This window comes from Mercenaria mercenaria, chromosome 11 (assembly GCF_021730395.1).
Source record: "Mercenaria mercenaria strain notata chromosome 11, MADL_Memer_1, whole genome shotgun sequence".
Taxonomy (NCBI): domain Eukaryota; kingdom Metazoa; phylum Mollusca; class Bivalvia; order Venerida; family Veneridae; genus Mercenaria; species Mercenaria mercenaria.
Genome location: NC_069371.1, coordinates 7,013,435 through 7,034,473, shown reverse-complemented (window position 1 = coordinate 7,034,473; position 21,039 = coordinate 7,013,435). Strand labels below are relative to the sequence as shown.

General features: G+C 37.7%; 1 protein-coding gene and 1 long non-coding RNA gene across 2 annotated transcripts; both read right to left on the bottom strand.

The window, feature by feature from the left end:
• Positions 1-5,259: 5,259 nt before the first annotated feature.
• LOC123531277 (uncharacterized) lies at positions 5,260-6,956 on the bottom strand. Its single transcript, XR_006682385.2, has 3 exons — positions 6,776-6,956; positions 6,152-6,299; positions 5,260-5,481 (listed from the first exon to the last, which is right to left on the bottom strand). It is a non-coding gene; the product is annotated as an uncharacterized LOC123531277 (long non-coding RNA).
• A 3,127-nt stretch (positions 6,957-10,083) lies between these two features.
• Positions 10,084-18,592, bottom strand: LOC128546952 (baculoviral IAP repeat-containing protein 6-like). Its single transcript, XM_053518381.1, has 6 exons — positions 18,568-18,592; positions 13,949-14,149; positions 13,142-13,418; positions 12,307-12,552; positions 10,978-11,083; positions 10,084-10,303 (listed from the first exon to the last, which is right to left on the bottom strand). The coding sequence occupies exons 1-4, from the start codon at positions 18,590-18,592 to the stop codon at positions 12,342-12,344; spliced, it is 714 nt and encodes a 237-aa protein (XP_053374356.1). The 3' UTR covers positions 10,084-10,303; positions 10,978-11,083; positions 12,307-12,341.
• Between the last annotated feature and the right edge of the window lie 2,447 nt (positions 18,593-21,039).

Below are 21,039 nucleotides of genomic sequence, written 5' to 3'. Positions count from 1 at the left end.
TTTTGACCGCAGTTGACCCAGTTTCGAACCTGACCTAGATATCATCAAGATGAACATTCAGACTAACTTTCATACAGATCCCATGAAATATATGGCCTCTAGAGAGGTCAAAAGGTTTTTTTATTATTTGACCTACTGACCTAGATATTGAAGGCACATGACCCAGTTTTGAACTTGACCTAGATATCACCAAGATGAACATTCTGACCAATTTTCATGAAGATTCATTCACAAGTATGGCCTCTAGAGAGGTCACAAGGTTTTTCTATTTTTAAATCTACTGACCTAGTTTTTGACCGCAGTTGACCCAGTTTGGAACTTGACCAAGATATCATCAAGATAAACATTCAGACCAACTTTCATAAAGATCCCATGAAAAATATGGCCTCTAGAGAGGTCACAAGGTTTTTTCATTACTTGACCTACTGACCTAGTTTTTGACCGCACATGACCCAGTTTCAAACTTGACCTAGATATCATCAAGGTAAACATTCTGACTAATTTTCATGAAGATCCACTGAAAAGTATGGCCTCTAGAGAGGTCACAAGATTTTTAGACCTACTGACCTAGTTTTGGACCGCATGTGACCCAATTTCGAACTTGACCTAGATATCATCAAGATGAACATTCAGACAAACTTTCATAAAGATCCCATGAAAAATGTGACCTCTAGAGTGGTCACAAGCAAAAGTTTACGCACAGACGCACGAACGGATGCTACACGATCACAAAAGCTCACCTTGTCACTTTGTGACATGTGAGCTAACAAGGAAGTAGGTCAGAAGGTCATGACATAGATTATTCAAGATGAGTATTGAAATCTGTATAAAAACTAGAATGTGTCTGTAGGACACAGGGTGTGCCGCCACTGGTACATTTGTCACAAATAACGGGAAATCATTCAAATGTTTGCAGTCTTAATGGGGTATAGCCTCAAAAAACAAGAGCTGTCGGAGGACAGCAACACTCGACTATTCAACAGCCTTGTCGATTGAATGAATACGAAAGTCGAAAAAGGGGCATAATTTAAAAAAAGCAAAATAGGGTTATGGAACCTGCATAGTGCTTATCAGCTCATGACAGTGGACAAGTGTGTGAAGTTTCAATCCATTCCCATTAGAGGGTACTGAGATACCAGCTTACATATAAGAATTTAACCCAAAACTCCTAAGTTTAAAAAGGTGCATAATTTTGTAAAATGCAAAGTTGAGTTATTGACCCTTTGCACTGCATGTCATATCATGACAGTGAACAAGTGTGTGAAGTTTCAATCCTTTCCCATTAGTGGATACTGAGATACCAGTTTACATACAAAACCTTAACCAAAAAATTCTAAGTCGAAAAAGGGGCATAATTTTGTAAAAAAGCAAAATAGAGTTATGGACCTGTGCAATGTAAGTCAGTTTATCACAGTGAATAAGTGTGTAAAGTTTCAATCCATTCCCACAAGTGGTTACTGAGATACCAGCTTACATACAAAACCTTAACCAAAAATTTGTAAGTCAAACAAGGGGCATAATTTTGTAAAAAAGCAAAATAGAGTTATGGGACCTGTGCAGTGTAAGTCAGTTTATCACAGTGAATAAGTGTGTGAAGTTTCAATCCATTCCCACATGTGGTTGCTGAGATACCAGCTTACATACAAAACTTAACCAAATCGGGACGCGGACGCGGACGCAGACGCCGACGCCGACGCATGGGCGAGTCCAATAGCTCTACTATTCTATGAATAGTCGAGCTAAAAAATTATGAAAAGGATTCATTATTCTATACCATACACTTTTTCAGCTATGAGCATCACAAACAAAAAATCCACTATTTTTGCTATTTCAAGGGCCATAACTCTGTAATAACCGCTAAAATTCTCAAGAAGAATGCCAAGTGTGCAAGGTCACATTATGATAAAGACTCAAGCAAGGTTTCATGAATTTACATTAAATTCTTCTTGTGTGAGGCACATAATTAGTTGAAAATGTGCATTTTTTAACTATTTCAGGGACCATAACTCTGGAAATAGGGGGCGGACCCAGATGAAAAATAGGAGGTGTGCAAGTTCATATCATGATTAAGATTAATGCAAGGTTTCATCAATTTATATCAAATACTTTTTGAGCTAGGTGTGTCACAAGGTGAAAATGTGCATTTTTGACTATTTCAGGGGCCATAACTCTAGAAATAGGGGGCAGACCCAGATAAAAAAAAAATAGGAGGTACGCAAGTTCATATCAGGAATAAGACTCATGCAAGGTTTCATGAATCTATATCAAATACTTTTTTAGCTATACGTGTCACAAGGTGAAAATGTGCATTTTTGACTATTTCAGGGGCCATAACTCTAAAAATTGGGGGCGGAGCCTGACGAAAAATAAGAGGTGCGCAAGTTCATATCATGATTAAGACTCATGCAAGGTTTCATGAATCTATAACAAATACTTTTTGAGCTAGGCGTGTCACAAGGTGAAAATGTGTATTTTTGACTAACTCTAAAATTAGGGGGCGGAGCCAGACGAAAAATAGAAGGTGCGCAAGTTCATATCATAATAAGGAGTCATGCAAGGTTTCATTAATTTACATCAAACACTTTTTGAGCTAGGCGTGTCACGAACTTCGGACGGACGGACGGACAGAAGGACGCATGGACAAGAGCAAATCTATATGCCACCACCACTCATGGGCCGGGGGGTGGGGGTGGGGGGCACAAAAATTATACAAGTAGTCTAAATTTCTATACTGTAACTTCAACAAGAGGGCCATAATGGCCCTATATCGCTCACCTGAGATAAGTTGCTTGCTTGAACAAATTTTTTTGCTAAAGCTTAAAAAACAAGAAAGTAGGTCAGTAGGTCATATTCATGGTCACTGAAAGTCAGTTTTCAAATCGCTGTTCGGTGTGCAAAACTATACATGTCATCCAAATTTCAATGTTGTATCTTAAACAAGAGGGCCATGATGGCCCTGTATCGCTCACCTGAGTACCATTGCTCAAAATGATATGATCAAGTTTTGCCATACACATTAAATATCATCAGGATAAACATTTTCTTGTAACAGTCCCTTTTGACCTAGTCGGGGCAAATTTCCATACCAAGTTTGATTGATTTATTTATTTTTATTTATTTGGGTTTTACGGAGCACCAACACAGTACAGGTTATATGGCGCCAAACAGGACTACAAAATACCAAGTTTGAGGGTCCTAGGCTCAAATGCTTTTTTTGTACTAAAATGACTATTCCTTATCCTAGAAGACTTAAATAACATTTAAAACCAATCTCATTAGATGCTGCTGATATATATTCGTTTACATAAAATAAATGATAAATAAATTTGTCATAAATTCAGTCAAAAGTTACCTACCCTGACTGTCTGAGTCCATCTGATGGCACAAATGACATTTCAAATCAGTATCTTCATTGGTTACTAAGATACACCCATTTTAATTTGAAACAAAGGGAGGTAATTTGACATAAAATCAGTCCATAGCTATCTACCCTGATTGCCTCAGTCCAACTAAAGACAATAATGAAATTTCAAATGAGTTCTATAATATTTACCAACAAAAGTCCATTTTTATTAAAATCAGGGGAGGTAATCATGCATTGGCATATGCATGTAGAAGATACAGAGTACAAGCCTATACAACAATATATTAGTAAAGTATTCATATCGATAAATGTTCAATCAAGAGTTATCTAATATAACTATTTCTTACCATGGAAGACATAAATAACATTTCAAACCAATCTCATTAGAAGCTGCTAAGGTGTATTCATTTAGATAAAAACTAAAGGGAGGTAATTTGTTATAAATTCAGTCAACATGTATCTTCACTGATTGTCCAAGTCCATCTGTTGACATTAATGAAATTTCAAATCAGTATCGTCATTAGTTACAGAGAAATACCCATTTTAATTTGAAATAAAGGGAGGTAATTTGACATAAAATCAGTCCATAGTTATCTACCTTGATTGTCTCAGTCCAACTAATAACAATAATGAAATTTCAAATAAGTCCTATAAGTACTTACTCATATAAATCCATTTTTATTACAATCAGGGGAGGTAATCAGATATAAAATAACATTTTGGAAGTTTGTATTAAATCAAACCATAAATGAAGTCTTTATATGGCTACAAAAGCCAAAATAGCAAATTTTGGACCTTTAAGGGGCCATAACTCTGGAACCCATAATGGGGTCTGGCCAGTTAAAGAAAGGAACCAAGATCTTAGGGTGACACAAGTTGTATGCAAGTTTGATTTAATCCAAATCATAAATGAAGCTGCTATTGTGCAGACATTACGTCAAAACAGCTAATTCTAGCCCTATCAGGGGCCATAACTCTGGAACCCATAAAGGAATCTGGCCAGTTCAAGAAAGGAACCAAGATCTTATGGTGATACAAGTTGTGTGCAAGTTTGGTAAAAATCAAATCATAAATAAAGCTGCTATTGTGCAGACAAGGTCAAAATAGCTGATTTCAGGGGCCATAACTCTAGAACCCATAATGGGATCTGGCCAGTTCAAGAAAGGTGTGTGTGTGTTCGGGTTTAATGTCTTTTTCAACAATTTTTCAGTCATATAAACGACGGTGTCTACTTGCAGCAGTGAGCACAATGCCCAACTTTATAGTGCTGCCTCACTGGAATATCACGCCGTAGATACGTGACATGATACCCCACCCAGTCATATTATACTGACACCGGGCTGACCAGTCCTAGCACTACCCTCTTAATGCTGAGCGCCAAGCGAGGAAGCTACTAGTACCATGTTTTACATCTTTGGTATGACGCAGCCGGGGATCGAACCCATGGCCTCCCGCACTTGAAACGGATGCTCTACTACTAGGCTACCGAGATCTTATGGTGATGCAAGTTGTGTGCAAGTTTGGCTAAAATAAAATCATAAATGAAACCCCTATCGTGCAGACAAGAAATTGTTGATGCACAGACGGATGGACGGATGGACTGACAATGGACGAAGGGTGATCACAAAAGCTCACCTTGTCACTACGTGACAGGTGAGCTAAAAAGACATAATTTCTACTTTTGTAAGCATAAACTTTATGCAGTTTGACTGTTTTCGGAACATGAAGCACCTTCTAGGAAAGGGAGTTTATTCTTGCTAGCGTATAATGGTTTAGCTTTCCTTTTCTGTTGTGCATCAGGACTACAAACAATAGTTTTGTGTTTTGTTTTATCGATCTTTAATTGCTATACAAGTTATCAAATAAAGTAATTAAATGTAAACCTGAAACTTTGTTGATAAGTTCCCCAACAGTTACATGCATATTGACTAGCATTGTCCTAAACCTTCGTCCAGCCCCAAACTGTGGGTGCTGCAAACAACACTGAGATGTGGGCACATGGATGTGATACTGTTTGGGTGCAGCCCGGAATGCAACTAGAATGTTCTCATCTTCCAGCAGAACTTGAAGGAAAAGTCCTCTTGTAAACCCAGACAATGGGCAGATACCTAAACCAGCTGAATAAGAAATTATATCTCCTGTCATCTAGACAAAGCATAAATTAGACAAAACAATTTCCTATAAATTTAGTAGTAATATGAACAATTACTTCATAGTATCTACGTAAATATGAAATTAACATGTTTGTATTAACTGTACTGTGTATTAGGTGTAAAACAGTACACAATGTACACATGAATAGCTAAGCACAGTAAAAAATAAGTTCAAGCACTGAACTAGAGATGCTTTTGAGAAAAGCGCGAGTGGATCCAATCAGTAATTCAAGGGCCAATATTCAAAAGTGCCTGAGCGAATTTGGCTAGTTATCAAACTTGGCTGAGGTCTTATGGTGAAACACATTTTGTTCAAGTTTGGTGAAGACCGGATGAGAAATGTTCGACTTAGAGTGCGGATAAGCTTTGTGACAGACTGACAGACAGACACACAGACTGGAGTAAATCAATATGTCTCCCACACCACTGTGTAGTGGGAGACATAATTAACTGGAAATTGTTTTAATAAATGACTTATACAAACAACATTTGTGAATGTTTACACTCTTTTAATGCCCATCTCCTTTTTGTATGTTTACCCGTCTTTTGGACAACTACAGTCTTAAAACATTTATTTAAACTCTTAGTTTTAAATATTTACTAAACTTTAACCAAAGTCTGTATTTTAACTTACCAGCTTTATTAGCTGAGCCCTGTTCTTTGATGACATCATAAAGAACTTTAGCAAACAACATCTGATTGGGTACATGACAAGATATCACACTGCGGAAAAACTTCACAGAAGCTGTCTCTATACACGCTCTCTCTTCTGCTGATATTAACTGTAAAAAAATTAAGGTAGACGCTAAATTAATATCAAAGTGCCTCCAATATTTGATGTTTCAACTGGGAAACAACCATCATGTATTATAACAATAAACCCATATTTTACTCATATTTTTATGTATATTTATATTTTGTACTTGGATTTTGCTTCTTCATTCCTCTTGTGTGACATTATATCATCTTTGAATTACATAAGACAAGAATAGAGACTCTTTAGTCTCAAGAAGATTTGTACTATTCCATTGTAAGATGGGATGGGACAAATTCCCCAAAATGTCAATTCTAAAGTCAGGTTCTTGTCATATGCATGGTTTAGAACTTTGAACAGGTTTTAACAGCAGATATCAGTCTGAAAATCTGAAACAAATTGTGAAATTACTATCAACAACTTTATCATAACCTACAGAAATGTGTTAAGTCAACTACAAGGAATACTGAATTTAAATACTTAGACAGAAGGAGAAATAGTTACCTCAAACTTCTGTGGAAATGCTGTCACAGATATTGGACTGTGTAAAGGTGTATTTCACAACATAGTGAGAACTACTGGCCAGAATATGTTACCATCAGCACCACCGAGCCAGTCCTTCATAGCAGGAAGGGATGAGATCTCAGAGAAGAAGTTTAATACTGCAGATACCATGTCCGCTGTTACTGTCATACCTATACAAGCAACATACAATAACAGTTCATTATTACATGACTTCTTATTTAAATCTCCAGTCTGTGGTCCTGTTATTGACTTGTTTGCTTGGTTTAAGCACTGGAAAAGACTTTGAAATTCATTCCTAATGTTGTGTGATAAAACATTCCGACCGTGAGTTAATAGTATCAACTTATTTTGGACCTCAAGCCAATAGTTTTGACTACTGACCAGCATTCATTCAGTAAAAGCTTTATTACATGTCATTAGAAATAAAGTTCTTTTTTTTTTTTCTCAGTCTCTGACTTCATATCTGAAGACCTTTTCTGAACTATTGACAAATCAAAAGCACTAACCACGGATCTGCAATTTATATAAAGATATAATAACAGAATGTAATAATGTTGACTTTTGACTGACAAGCAACTCAGTAAGTATACACTTACTCATGTATATAATGGAATGGAACTGAATATTGCAATAGGTTAAAGCAAAATTATTTTCACAGAGCCCAAATTAACTGTGCAGATACACTGTAATGAGAAACAAGTATGTGCACTTTAAATTCTGAAAGCAAGTTTTTCAGTTTAACAGAATAAACAGCAATTTCAAATTTTAAACTGTCATCGTAAGAGTATAGAACTTCCTTACCAAGATTCTGGTCAGGAAGGACCGTTGCGACCTATATATGGGTATAGGACAAGACCACATTTTTCCCTGGCTCAAAAAAATTAAGAAATCGATCTTTGTTTACACCGCATACCTTTACATTGAAGAGAATTCAAGGTGAGTAACTACCTATGACCTGGGCATAGGTAAAATCTGGTATCGGGACTTAGTCTAAGACGTCTTAACTGAATTTTGTATAAAACATAAAATTAGGAGCTCCCACAAAAGCTTTAAAGAAATGCTGTGTTTTATTAAATATATTTTACAACGCATTTCTATAACTTATCATTAAGTTTTTAGCAAAACCTGCGTAAAACTTTCCCAAAGTGTTTTCACACATTTGCAAGTACATCAAACCAACCATAATTACAAGTTGTCGCAACACATGAGTCAATAATTAGATGTTTGAGAAGGTGATGATTTAGACAAAACTTTAAATACCCATGTTTTCGAAATAAATTCCATTGGAACTGTCAATTTAGTAGTATCACACCTTGCGATTTTAATAAGTTGTTTTCACAACTTTGTTAAAATTACGGTTGCCATAACAATGGCCGACCGATGCTGGAAAAATCGCATTTCATTACAAATTTACATATTTTTGAGATTCCTTTTTTTCTGCAAGCAATACACAGGTATAAGCATTTTTCCAGAAATCTGTAGATATTTGTCACTGCGTCTTATACACGAATTCGACCTATACTTGTACGGTGACAGTATTCATTTTGTTTACAAAGGCTTTTTTGGGGCAGACTGTGAGACATTTTTGGGTCAGAACGTAACATATCCACTTTTAATAACAAATTTTGAGTTACGATTCACTGCAAGTTAATTAAGGTTATACAATACACTGTGCTAAATCACTGCCGAAAGATAAAACAAGAGCACCGCCTTGCGGGTGCTGACGCTCATCTGATTTTTTTTATAATAGAAATATTGTCCTACCCATGATTTTCTAAGTCTAAAAAGGGCCATCACTCTTGCAAAAAGCAGGATAGAGTTATGTTTCTTGATGTACAGTGTCCACTTATGATGGTGAAAAACTGTTGCAAGTTTTAAAGCAATAGCTTTGATAGTTTATGAGAAAAGTTGACTTAAACATAATATTCAACCAAGAAAATGATTTTTCTAAGTCCAAAAGGGGCAATAATTATTGCAAAAAGCAGGATGGAGTTATGTTGCTTGCTGTACAGGGTCAGCTTATGATGGTGAACAAGAGTTGCAAGTTTTAAAGCAATAGCTTTGATAGTTTAAGAGAAAAAGTTGACCTAAACATAAAACTTAACCAAGAAATCTGATATTTTCTAAGTCCAAAAGGGGCCATAAATCTTGCAAAAAGCAGGATGGAGTTATGTTTCTTGCTGTACAGGGTCAGCTTATGATGGTGAACAAGTGTTGCAAGTTTTAAAGGAATAGCTTTGATATTTTAGGATAAAAGCTGACCTAAACATAAAACTTAACCAAGAAAACTGATTTTCTAAGTCCAAAAGGGGCAATAATTCTTGCAAAAAGCAAGATGGAGTTATGTTTCTTGATGTACAGGGTCTGCTTATGATGGTGAACAAGTATTCCAAGTTTTAAAGCAAAAGCTTTGATAGTTTAGGAGAAAAGTTGACCTAAACATAAAACTTAACCAAGAAATCTGATATTTTCTAAGTACAAAAGGGGCCATAAATCTTGCAAAAAGCAAGATGGAGTTATGTTTCTTGCTATACAGGGTCAGCTTATGATGGTGAACAAGTATTCCAAGTTTCAAAGCAATAGCTTTGATAGTTTAGGAGAAAAGCTGACCTAAACATAAAACTTAACCGGGCAACGCCGACGCAGACGCCGACGCAGACGCCGACGCCGACGCCGACAACCGCTCAAGTGATGACAATAACTCATCATTTTTTTTCAAAAAATCAGATGAGCTAAAAATTAATGTAAATAAATACAAATCATTCCAAAATTCAAAATAACTTATATCTTCTATCAATTTGCATGTCATACAATTAAGAAAACAGTAAACTGTATTTGCGAGATATACCAGTATGGTTGTTAGTTGTGCTATGTATATTTGTTTACTTTTTTTGCTTTCTGTGGTTTCTGTGTTCTCTTGGTAAAATAACCTCTGTTCATGGCACTTTCAAACAGCAAAATACCTCTCTACAACTGCATTCATATTCTCTCCCATTCAGGCAAATCTTAGTAAATTAATCTCTCCAGAGCAAAAACCTCGGAACAACAAACGCATTAATTTTCCATATTCTCAGAGGCTCTTGGGAGTTGTCACTGTATGCATATCGAGGGTTGAGTGCAATACTGCCATAACTCCTTTATTTAATAGGAGCTATGGCAGTATTGTGCTCAACCCTTGATATTCAGTATTTCTAGGCTTATTAATCCAATATTTTGATTTAAAACTTTGAGGACTATGGACACTAAGGAGATTTCAATGAAATATACTATAGAACTTACCTGACTAGGTCTTTGGTGACAAGATGACTAAGGTTGTAGTCCACTCTCATTTCATTACTGTGCCACAGCACAGCTGCTATACAGTGAACATGAGAACGGGCGGGGCCGGGCAGGGTCATGCTGGTAACCTCGTAGGGAATATGTCTAAACCCTTCATCAGAGAACACAGCTTTCCTTTGTAATGCTACACGAGCACTATCTCCTAACCACTGCAACATGGCTTTTAACCTGTAAAAGTGTAACTGATATTAATGTTATTATTAATATTATACCAGATTTATATAGCGCCCTTTTCATGATAAACACGTTCAAAGGCGCTTTACATATATTGCAGCCACACAGGGCGCGAAATCGTCCTCTACTAGTACAGACACAGAGCGATCTGACCAGAGGGACAGAGTGAGATAAAGCCCCCAGAACAGACAGAGAGAACTTTTCAGGTACAGACGTGTCCGGCTAACTTAGCCTAGCTTTTTCGTATAGACAGTCTGGTTCTTTAACGTGTCCGGTGTATAGCACCGATACACGCGAAGCCGTCTTACCTGGGAAGAACCAGTACAGGCCTCTAGTTAGGTGGGAGACACTCGAGAGCATCTCAGAAATTTCCAATGCCTGGACCGGGATTCGAACCCCGGACCTCTGGATTGACAGTCAAGCGTGTTACCACTAGACCACCGGCCCACCTAAATGTATATTAATGTTATTTAAAAGAACTTGAAAAACTTGACTGTTCTATGAATGCCTATTCACAACTTATTTAAGAACAAATGGCACTGGTCAAAGTCTGGCCCATTTCAAGAGTAAACAGTTTCTAAATTTTTAATAGAATACAGCACTTTAGAAATCCACACTTTTACAGAAAATAAAATATTTTAAAGTGAAAAGGAAACTATTTAAGTTACCTGTCAGCTGTCCATCTGTCTTGTACAGTTCCTAGCTGGTACAGGATCTCTATAATGGACTCATTAGCAATACCTCCCATTTTACCCAGGTACTGTGAGGCTAATTCTGAAAATGCAAGAAAACTGAAAATTTATCCTTATGTTACACACATGCTATATAATAAGGTTGATGGGCTTGCAATAAAGCATTCTGGTAAAGTGCAGATAGTGCCTATAAGTTGATATATATGAGGGGTGTTCCATTAATACCTGGAAAAGTGCTGACAAAAATCAATGAAACTGTCAAATAACGTAGATAAGGGACTACTTAGTTGGTATGTCAAAATCATATTTTCTGTGGACAATTGATAAGTAAATGCTAGTCCTCTTGGCAACATTATGTGACGTCATCCATCCAAATTTTATGTCTTATTCTCTTTTGTATTCACCAAACATACTTGCCATTTACCTATTTTTCAAGTTGACAGAATAGAGTTAGTGACATTGCCATAGAGAAAATGAAAAACTTATGTGAACATTATTTAAATTTTCACATTTTATATGTTCTGATCAATCATATTTTCAAATTCTAGTAAAATAGATAGGACCAGATATCAAGATATTATTATACCAGATTTATATAGCACCCTTTTCATGATCAATTTCACGTTCAAAGGCGCTTTACATAGTTCAAATGCAGCCACACAGGGCGCATAATTCATCCTCTACTAGTATAGTCACAGAGCGATCTGACCAGAGGGACAGAGTGAGACAAAGCCCCCACGACAGAGACATCAGAAATCAGATACAGGCTTGTCCGGCTAACTTAGCCTAGCTCGTTGCGAATAGACAGCCTGGTTCTTTAACGTGCCCAGTGTATAGCACTGATACATATAAGGATTGCCTGGGTTCCTGACCAGTACACCTCTAGTTGGGTGGGAAACACTGAAAAGCGTTTCTGAAAATTCCCAAGTAGCTGCCAGGGATCGAACCCCCGACCTCTGGATTGGAAGGCCAGTGTACAAACCACTGAGCTATCTGTCCACCCATATTAGAGCAATTTTCATTGAACACCCCTCATACATACATATCCAAATATAACTTTATCAAAATTCTTGATTAGCTACAGTGTTTACTAATAGAAGAAAGGATTTCAGTTATTTAAAACAAAAACTGAGTGCATTATACTGATTTTTGTTGTAAAAGCTAAAATATGTAGGACACTAACATACATTTTGTAAAGAGACTTGTTAAAGTACCTTGTTGGGAAGTTCAAACATACAAACGGAGCAAACTCATGACTGTTCTATTTCAGTATCAAAACAATGAAATTTTGATTCAGACACTCACCATCGTCAGAAACTGACGTATTACTTCTCAGTATATTATCTATCAAAGCTAGACCCAGCTCTCCTGAATGGAGTCCAAGTTTCTGCAGAACAGCCTCTATGGTAGGTGAGTATACTGTGGAGAGACACTAGTTGGGCTGTACATGTATTTAGTAAACCTCTTGTAGGGGCCGCTGCTTCAGCAACCATTTTTTCCATCTCCTTTTGAGACACCAGGCAGTGGTGCAATAACCTTATCCAACCAACACTGAAATACAGAATGTATATGTCAGTGCACATAGCTTTTACAGGGAAATACAATTACATGTATGTATATCTTGCAGATAATATTTCTATAAGAAATGTCTCAATACCTTGTATTGCAAGTTTCTTATGCAAACTCTGCTCATGAATGTACACCATATAATCTGAGAGGCTCTAATACAGTGAACCTCTTAAGGTTGAAATCCTTAATATAAATATTTCATTTCAAATGTGACATTCAACCTCTCTTAACAATATATTTTAGTCTTTCCAAAACTGTACAGCTAAAGATGTTCCACGATAATATGAGCCGCGTCATGAGAAAACCAACATAGTGGGTTTGCGACCAGCATGGATCCAGACCAGCCTGCGCATCCGCGCAGTCTGGTCAGGATCCATGCTGTTCGCTTTTAAAGTCTATTGCAATTAGAGAAACTGTTAACGAACAGCATGGATCCTGATCAGACTGCGCGGATGCGCAGGCTGGTATGGATCTATGCTGGTCGCAAACCCACTATGTTGATTTTCTCATGGCGCGGCTCATATATCTGTCTAACAAAGATTTTAATCAAAGACAGCTCTTCGAAGCTTACCTAGATCTCGAGACGAAATCTTCTGTTGGTAAGAACAGATTGTTTGTTTTGTAAACCACTTCTCCAAATGCACTATATCCCATCAGAAGTATCTGTGACAGCCCTATTGTCATGGAGTCATGTGCCCGATGTAACCTTATTGTTACTGAAGTAACCACCTCTGATCTCTGTAGCTGTAACTTAATGAAAACAAGACTGCTGGTGTTCATAGGTGCACAAAGAGGGAATGTAGTCACACCATCTTGGCTTGCCTCTAAAGATACATATGCTGGACAGGCTGCAAACCAGAAATAATTCCTTGTATTAAACTAAGTATAACAGTGAACACTTTCATCTAAGGATGGGTAATTCATTTTCCTTAAAATGCATTTTTCAACTTTCAACTTAAAAAATAATTTAATAATATCACAGCGAATATTCACCTTCAAGCTTGTTTATAATTATCAGATTTTTTTTAGACTATCAGATTTAACAGCAGTCTAGTAATGGTTGTAAGCAACTAAAATTAATTGTGCAGACCTGAACATTGAAAAGTGACAGAAAAAAACAAACTGAGTTGCCAAAAATTGATGTCACAAAATACTTCGGACATGTATTTTCATTCAATTATGTGTGGTCCATATGTGATTTCAGTATTCACCAGTAAGTTAGGAAATTCATGCAAGTCTGAGATAAAACAACAGCTGAAGAATGCTAAAGAAGGATATGAGAATATGTAATTGGACCTTTGCCAAATATCATTTCATGTCCACTACCTTAAGTCTGATTGATGTTTTGAAATCTGTCCATTTAAAAAAAATCACCTACTTGAAAGAGCTGGACTGTGAGGTTGAATCTGCACTTCTTTCAAGAGTATAGCAAATGGCAGCGTGATCTTGTGATCAACCCAAGCCTCGTCAGGATAGAAATGATACAACCATGGTGCAGATCGTGCCCTCCTCTGCTGTGGTGTAGACACAATAAGAACCTCTGCTGGAGATGCTGTAGGACTACATGACACTATGGTCCCTGTTAATATATAATTCTCTTGGTAAACAAAAGGAAAAACTATCCAACTTGCAGCTATTTCAATATAAACTTTAAAGACATCTGTCTTCTTAACACAACATAAAATTGAGTCATTACCAAAATGAAATGCTGTTCCAAAATAGTGTGAAATAAATTAAGGTATTAGGTCACTAATAGTAATGTTTACAAAATGGCCTTTGCTTGGTATATTCTGAAAGGCAACCGTGTTTTGCACTATTTTGCATTTTTTAAACAACTTTTACCATGCCGTTTCTTATAAATTTTGTGTAACTTATGGTATCTCCTCAAGCTCAAGTAGAGACAGATTTCAAAGTGATAGCCACTATCCAAAACGTTTGCAGAGAACTTATTTTACCATTAATTTTAATAAAAGAAACATCAAACTAATGGTAAACAATTATAAAACACAAAATAACAAGCGCTGTCACTAATGGTGACAAATGCACCCGCAGCACCTTGACCTTTGACCTGCTGACCCCAATGTCAGTAGGGGTGGTGTACTCAATAAGTACTATTAGCATGTGAAGTTTGAAGGTCCTGAATAAAGTGGTTTGCATGTAAAGTGCCTTCATGCAAAAAGTTAATGTTGGCCCCTGTGACCATGACCTTTGACCTGGTGACCCCAAAGTCAGTAGGGGTGGTGTACTCATAAAGTACTATCAGCATGTAAAGTTTGAAGGTCCTGGGTGCAGTGGTTCGCGAGTAAAGTGCCTTCATGCAAAAAGTTAACGTTGGCCCCTGTGACCTTGACCTTTGACCTGGTGACCCCAAAGTCAGTAGGGGTGGTGTAATCAATAAGTACTATCAGCATGTGAAGTTTGAAGGTCCTGGGTGCAGTGGTTTGCGAGTAAAATGCCTTCATGCAAAAAGTTAACGTTGGCCCCTGTGACCTTGACCTTTGACCCCAAAGTCAGTAGGGGTGGTGTACTCAATAAGTACTATCAGCATGTGAAGTTTGAAGGTCCTGGGTGCAGTGGTTCGCGAGTAAAGTGCCTTCATGCAAAAAGTTAACGTTGGCCCCTGTGATCTTGACCTTTGACCTGGTGACCCCAAAGTCAGTAGGGGTGGTGTAATCAATAAGTACTATCAGCATGTGAAGTTTGAAGGTCCTTGGTGCAGTGGTTCGCGAGTAAAGTGCCTTCATACAAAAAGTTAACTTTGTCCCTGTGACCTTGACCTTTGACCTTGTGACCCCAAAGTCAGTAGGGGTGGTGTACTCAATAAGCACTATCAGCATGTGAAGTTTGAAGGTCCTGGTTTGCGAGTAAAGTGCCTTCATGCAAAAAGTTAACACTGTGACTAACGAACTAACTAACGGACGGACAGTTGAAAACTAATATGCCTCCCTTTGGGGGCATAAAAATGTCACTATCATTTTTTCTATGGTGCCTCAAGTAAACGGATTTAATGAGACAGAATTCATACTTCAACATTGAAAAAATAAGGTCGAATGCTATATTTCTGTTTTGAATTTTGCTTACTCCATTTAAAAATAACCTTAGGGCAGACGTAAAACCTACCTAAATTTCTTCCACAATATATAATCTAAGAGTGAAAGCAAAATAGAGAACTTTCACCGCATGTAACTCAATATTTTTAAAGATGTGTAACTCTACCCCTTCTGTTTAAGTAGTAGATTCACTTTGAACACCAAGAAATCGCTTATAAGATCCATCTTTTTCCACTTTTGTACAAGAAATCAATAATAAGTCTTGAAAGAAGTAAAAACTTCCTAGAAAAAAAGGAAAATAAGAAAAAATAAAATTGGTCCCAGTAGGGCTTGAACCTACGCCCCCCTAAGAACTGCAGTAAAAGTAGGTTTATGGTAGGAATTGAATACTCTTCAAAAAGGAGGTTCTCTATTAGTGATCTAATACCTTAAGACGAGAATAGTTTGAAAAACATCAAACAATGACACACACACAAAAACAAGAGGGTCATGATGACCCTGGATCGCTCACCTGAATAATATGAGCTACATGTTTCAAATGTCAAACTGATGATAAAATATTAAGAAAGTCACTAGGTCATATTCATGGTCAATGAAATTCAGTTTTACGATTTGTGTGCAAAACTGTGTATGTCATCAAAATTTCAAGGCTGTATCTTAAAAAAACAAGAAAGCAGGTCAGTAGGTCAAGGTCAGAGTCAAGTGACATCATATTACTTGGGGTCATCAGGTAATTATAATTAAATAGTCTTGGAAATAGGATCAGATGTTTTTTAAGTATTTTTCCTATACAACTCACAAAAAAAACTAAGTGACCCCAGGGCGGGGCCTCTTTTAAACACAGGGGCATAATTTGAACAATTTTGGTAGAGGACTACTAGACAATGCATCATACCAAATATCAAAAGCCTAGGTCGTATGGTTTCTGACAAGAAAATTTTTAAAGCTTTTTCCTATATAAAACTTGGGACCCCCAGGGCAGGGCCTCTTTTCACCTAAGGGGTACAATCTGAACAAGTTTTGGTAGAGGACCACTAGATGATGCTACATACCAAATATCAAAGCCCTAGGCCATGTGGTTTTGTACAAGAAGATTTTCAAAGTTTTCCCTATATAAGTCTATATAAACCATGTGACCCCCGGGGCGGGGCCATATTTGACCCTAGGGGGATAATTTGAACAATCTTGGTAGAGGACCACTAGATGATGCTACATACCAAATATCAAAGCCCTAGGCCATGTGGTTTTGTACAAGAAGATTTTCACAGTTTTTCCTATATAAGTCTATATAAAACTTGGGACCCCCAGGGCAGGGCCTCTTTTCACCTAAGGGGTACAATCTGAACAACTTTGGTAGAGGACCATAAGACAATGCTACAAACCAAATATCAAAGGTCTAAGTGTTGTGGTTTCAGACAAGAAGATTTTTTAACTTTTTTTCCTATGTAAGTCTATGTAAAACTTGTGACCCCTGGGGCGTGGCCATATTTGACCCTAGTGGGATATTTTTGAACAATCTTGGTAGAGGACCACTAGATGATGCTACATACCAAATATCAAAGCCCTAGGCCATGTGGTTTTGTACATGAAGATTTTCAAAGTTTTCCCTATATAAGTCTATATAAACCATGTGACCCCCGGGGCAGGGCCATATTTGACCCTAGTGGGATAGTTTGAACAATCTTGGTAGAGGACCACTAGATTATGCTACATGCTAAATATCAAAGCCCTAGGCCATGTGGTTTTGTACAAGAAGATTTTCAAAGTTTTCCCTATATAAGTCTATATAAACCATGTGACCCCCGGGGCGGGGCCATAGTTAACCCTAGGGAGATAATTTGAACAATTTTGGTAGAGGACCATTAGATGATGCTACACACCAGATATCAAAGCCCTAGGCCCTGTGGTTTTGGACAAGAAGATTTTTTTAATTTTTCCTTTCGGTTGCCATGGCAACAAGAGTTCTGCATGGAATTCAATTTTTTGAACAATTTTGAAAGGGGGCCACCCAAGGATCATTCCTGTGAAGTTTGGGGTAATTCTGCCCAGTGGTTTTCAAGAAGAAGATTTTTTTAGGAAATGCTGACGGACGGACGACGCACGACTCACGCCGCACAATGGACATTGGCTCAGGTGAGCTAAAAAGAGTACCTACCTAGAGGAGCAAAGTTTTGAATTCCCTCAGGGTTCTCAGACTCTCACTTCTTTTTCTTGTCAGTGCTGCCCTGTCCATTCATGTTCTGCATGATGGTTGATATCAGGCTTGGACTCGTGCTGATTATACGACTGTTACAGTTCACAAAGTTACAGCATACAACTTCAACCCCACCTGAACAAATATAAATTTTCAGTACTTTCTTAAAATATGAATTACTACAGGCAGTTTTCACTAAGAGAAGGGACCTGTGCCTGTTATTTTGGGCAAAACAGCTCTGTATCTGGATGAAGGCAAATAAAAATCTTTAAGAGAAAAATTATATAATCTGAAAGACATTTTCTGTCAGAAAGATCTTTTCAGAAGGCCACTACTATAGAAGGGAAAAAGTCCTGTTAATACCTTAATATAGCTCTCTACAACCTATTGAAATTAATGAAGTGCTGCTTTACATTCCAGTTAACCTTAATATAACACTCTAGCACGCCATTCTGTACTGAAAATTATTGTATCAAATGCAAGAACTAGAGCCCATTTTCTTTCTGCAGGTTAGAATAACATGTAAAAATACAATTTGCAAGGACATTATTTATTAATCATAAGGCCAGCTGAACTCTTGCACTATATTTCTTAGTTTTGGAGACTCTCCTTATGCTAGATTTATTTAAATATGCTGTTATTCTAACAATCTACAGTTAATAGAATGTTTAGAACTTTAACATACATGTTTAGCCAAATTTACAATTCAAATGCTATTAAATCTGTGCCCAAGAGATGTTCTACAATTCTCACCTTTATCGAGGAAGAGTTTCAACATTTTTTGGGAATCCAGCACCTTGAGTATGAACCAGAGTAAAGGCTCTGACAGTCAGCACAATGAGGGAGCACCATGTGACATAAATCCCCCAGACAGGTATAGGAACAATGCTTCCATCAGATGTCGACTATCACTACACTGCCGAGACAACATAACTAGTATCTGGTATATACCATCCCCTACAGACAGGGGATCTCCCCCTGTGAACGAGTCCTGCATATTGCTTGGCATTCCACTACTGCCAAGTAACATTGCCATTGTGCTACTGTTACAGTAGCTCAAAGCTTGTATAAAATTACACATTATAGCTCTTCGATTAAGAATAATGTCTGCCAGGTTAATGCCCTGTGGTTCCGAACTGGCTCGGTCTTGTTGAGCACTTTCAGTTTTTTGTTCGTCTGTCTGTGCAGTTTCACTACGTTCTGTTGCCTGACCAACCTTCTCCTCATCTGATTGTCCAACTAAACTTATAGCATGTGGTGCTGAAGCACTTGCCAGAGCCTGTGACAACTTGGTGGAGTCGGTAACTGGTTCAGATAAACCTGGTGAATGGCCTTCAACCAAGATTATCAGCACTTAGTGACACTCTCCGCCCAAATTGTGCTGGAAAATTCACTTGAAGTAATTTATTAACAAGTTTTAACAAACTGCACATCAAAGAATCTCGGCTAGAGTCTCCATTCCTGGATAAACCATCACTACCTCTCAGTAAACTTGCAAACAGACCTCCAAAGCAAGACCTGGCATTTACACCATTGTCTGATGTGCTACAACAATACACTCTCTCCTGACACAATATATGTCTGTGTACCAGAATGCTGACTGATTCTATTACACTTATTGCATTGTTTATATCCACTTGTTCATATGTCAACTCCAGAATAAACTCTAGAAACTTGCACTGTGCATCCAGTCATCCAAGACTTGCATGGAAAGCACCCCTGAAAAAGATACGTCTTTGTATCAGAACATTATCTGTGTTAACATCTAAATGGTGCAACTGTTTTCATTATTTTCACAACATAATTGGAGAGAAAATTAAAAATTTCAATGACAGAATATAAAGACCTTTGTTTTAGGAAACGTACCTTACTGGTATCTTGATGACGGCATACACAGTAAATATAAAATTCCACAAAAATATTAAACCTACTTGCCCATAAAATTACCCTTAATATGTGGCGCAATCCTTTTACCCATGTAACTTAATTAATACATTTACTCTTATGCTATGAAGATTACTCCTTTTTTGCTCCATAGTTACATATACTGTGTGTGTGTGTGTGTGTGTGTGTGTGTGTGTTTGGGTTTAACGTCTTTTTCAACAATTTTTCAGTCATATAAACGACGGTGTCTACTTGTAGCAGTGAGCACAATGCCCAACTTTATAGTGCTGCCTCACTGGAATATCACGCCGTAGACACGTGGCATGATACCCCACCCAGTCACATAATACTGACACCAGGCTGACCAGTCATAGCACTATCCCCTTAATGCTGAGCGCCAAGCGAGGAAGCTGCTAGTACCATTTTTTACGTCTTTGGTATGACGCGGCCGGGGATCGAACCCACGACCTCCCGCACTCGAAGGTGAGAAATGATTTAATAGGCATGAAATACCATGGTATCGGCCACAATAGCTTTTTTATAGGGATATAAATTCAAAGATCTCACTTTTTGAAGATAGAACTAGAGTTGTCACAGGAGTGATGAATTATACCCCTACAATATGGCCTTGTCACAGAACTAAGCCAATGTCAAAGCTGAACTTGCTTGACCTTTGACCTACTGACCTCAAAATCAATAGAGGTCATCTGCTGGTCATGATCAACCTCCCTATGAAGTTTCATGATCCTCGGCCCAAGCGTTCTCAAGTTATTGTCCGGAAAATGTTTAAATGACCTTTGACCTTTGGAACCCAAAATAATTATGGGTCATCTGCTGGTCATGACCAACCTCCCTATTAAATTTCGTGATCTAGTCCCAAGCGTTGTGAAGTTATTGTCCGAAAACCGTTTAAGTGTTCCGGGTCACTGTAACCTTGACCTGTGACCTGCTAACCTCAAAATCATTAGGGGTCATCTGCTGGTCATAACCAACCTCATATCAATTTTCATGATCCTAGGCCCAAACGTTCTCAAGTTATCATCTGGAAACCATTTAACTGTTTCGTGTTATTCTGACCTTGACCTTTGACCTACTAACCTCAAAGTCGAACATGACCTGTATTTAATCATGTTACACCAGTATACAAAAATTTAAGATCCTAGACCCAAGCGTTCTCAAGTTATCATCTGGAAACCGTTTAACTGTTCCGAGTCACTTTGACCTTGACCTTTGACCTACAGACCTCAAAGTCAAACTTGACCTGTACTTCATGATGTTACATCTGTGTACTTAAAATTATGATCCTAGGCCCAAGCGTTCTCAAGTTATCATCCGGAACCA

Bases quoted from the DNA above. Each gene is read 5' to 3' on its own strand.
- LOC128546952 (XM_053518381.1), bottom strand. From the start codon at position 18,592: ATGTTGAAACTCTTCCTCGATAAAG. The intron at 14,150-18,567 runs GTGAGAATTGTA...ATATATTAACAG, and splicing joins GAAACTCTTCCTCGATAAAG to GGACCATAGTGTCATGTAGT. The intron at 13,419-13,948 runs GTAGGTGATTTT...TCTGGTTTGCAG, and splicing joins TCACAGTCCAGCTCTTTCAA to CCTGTCCAGCATATGTATCT.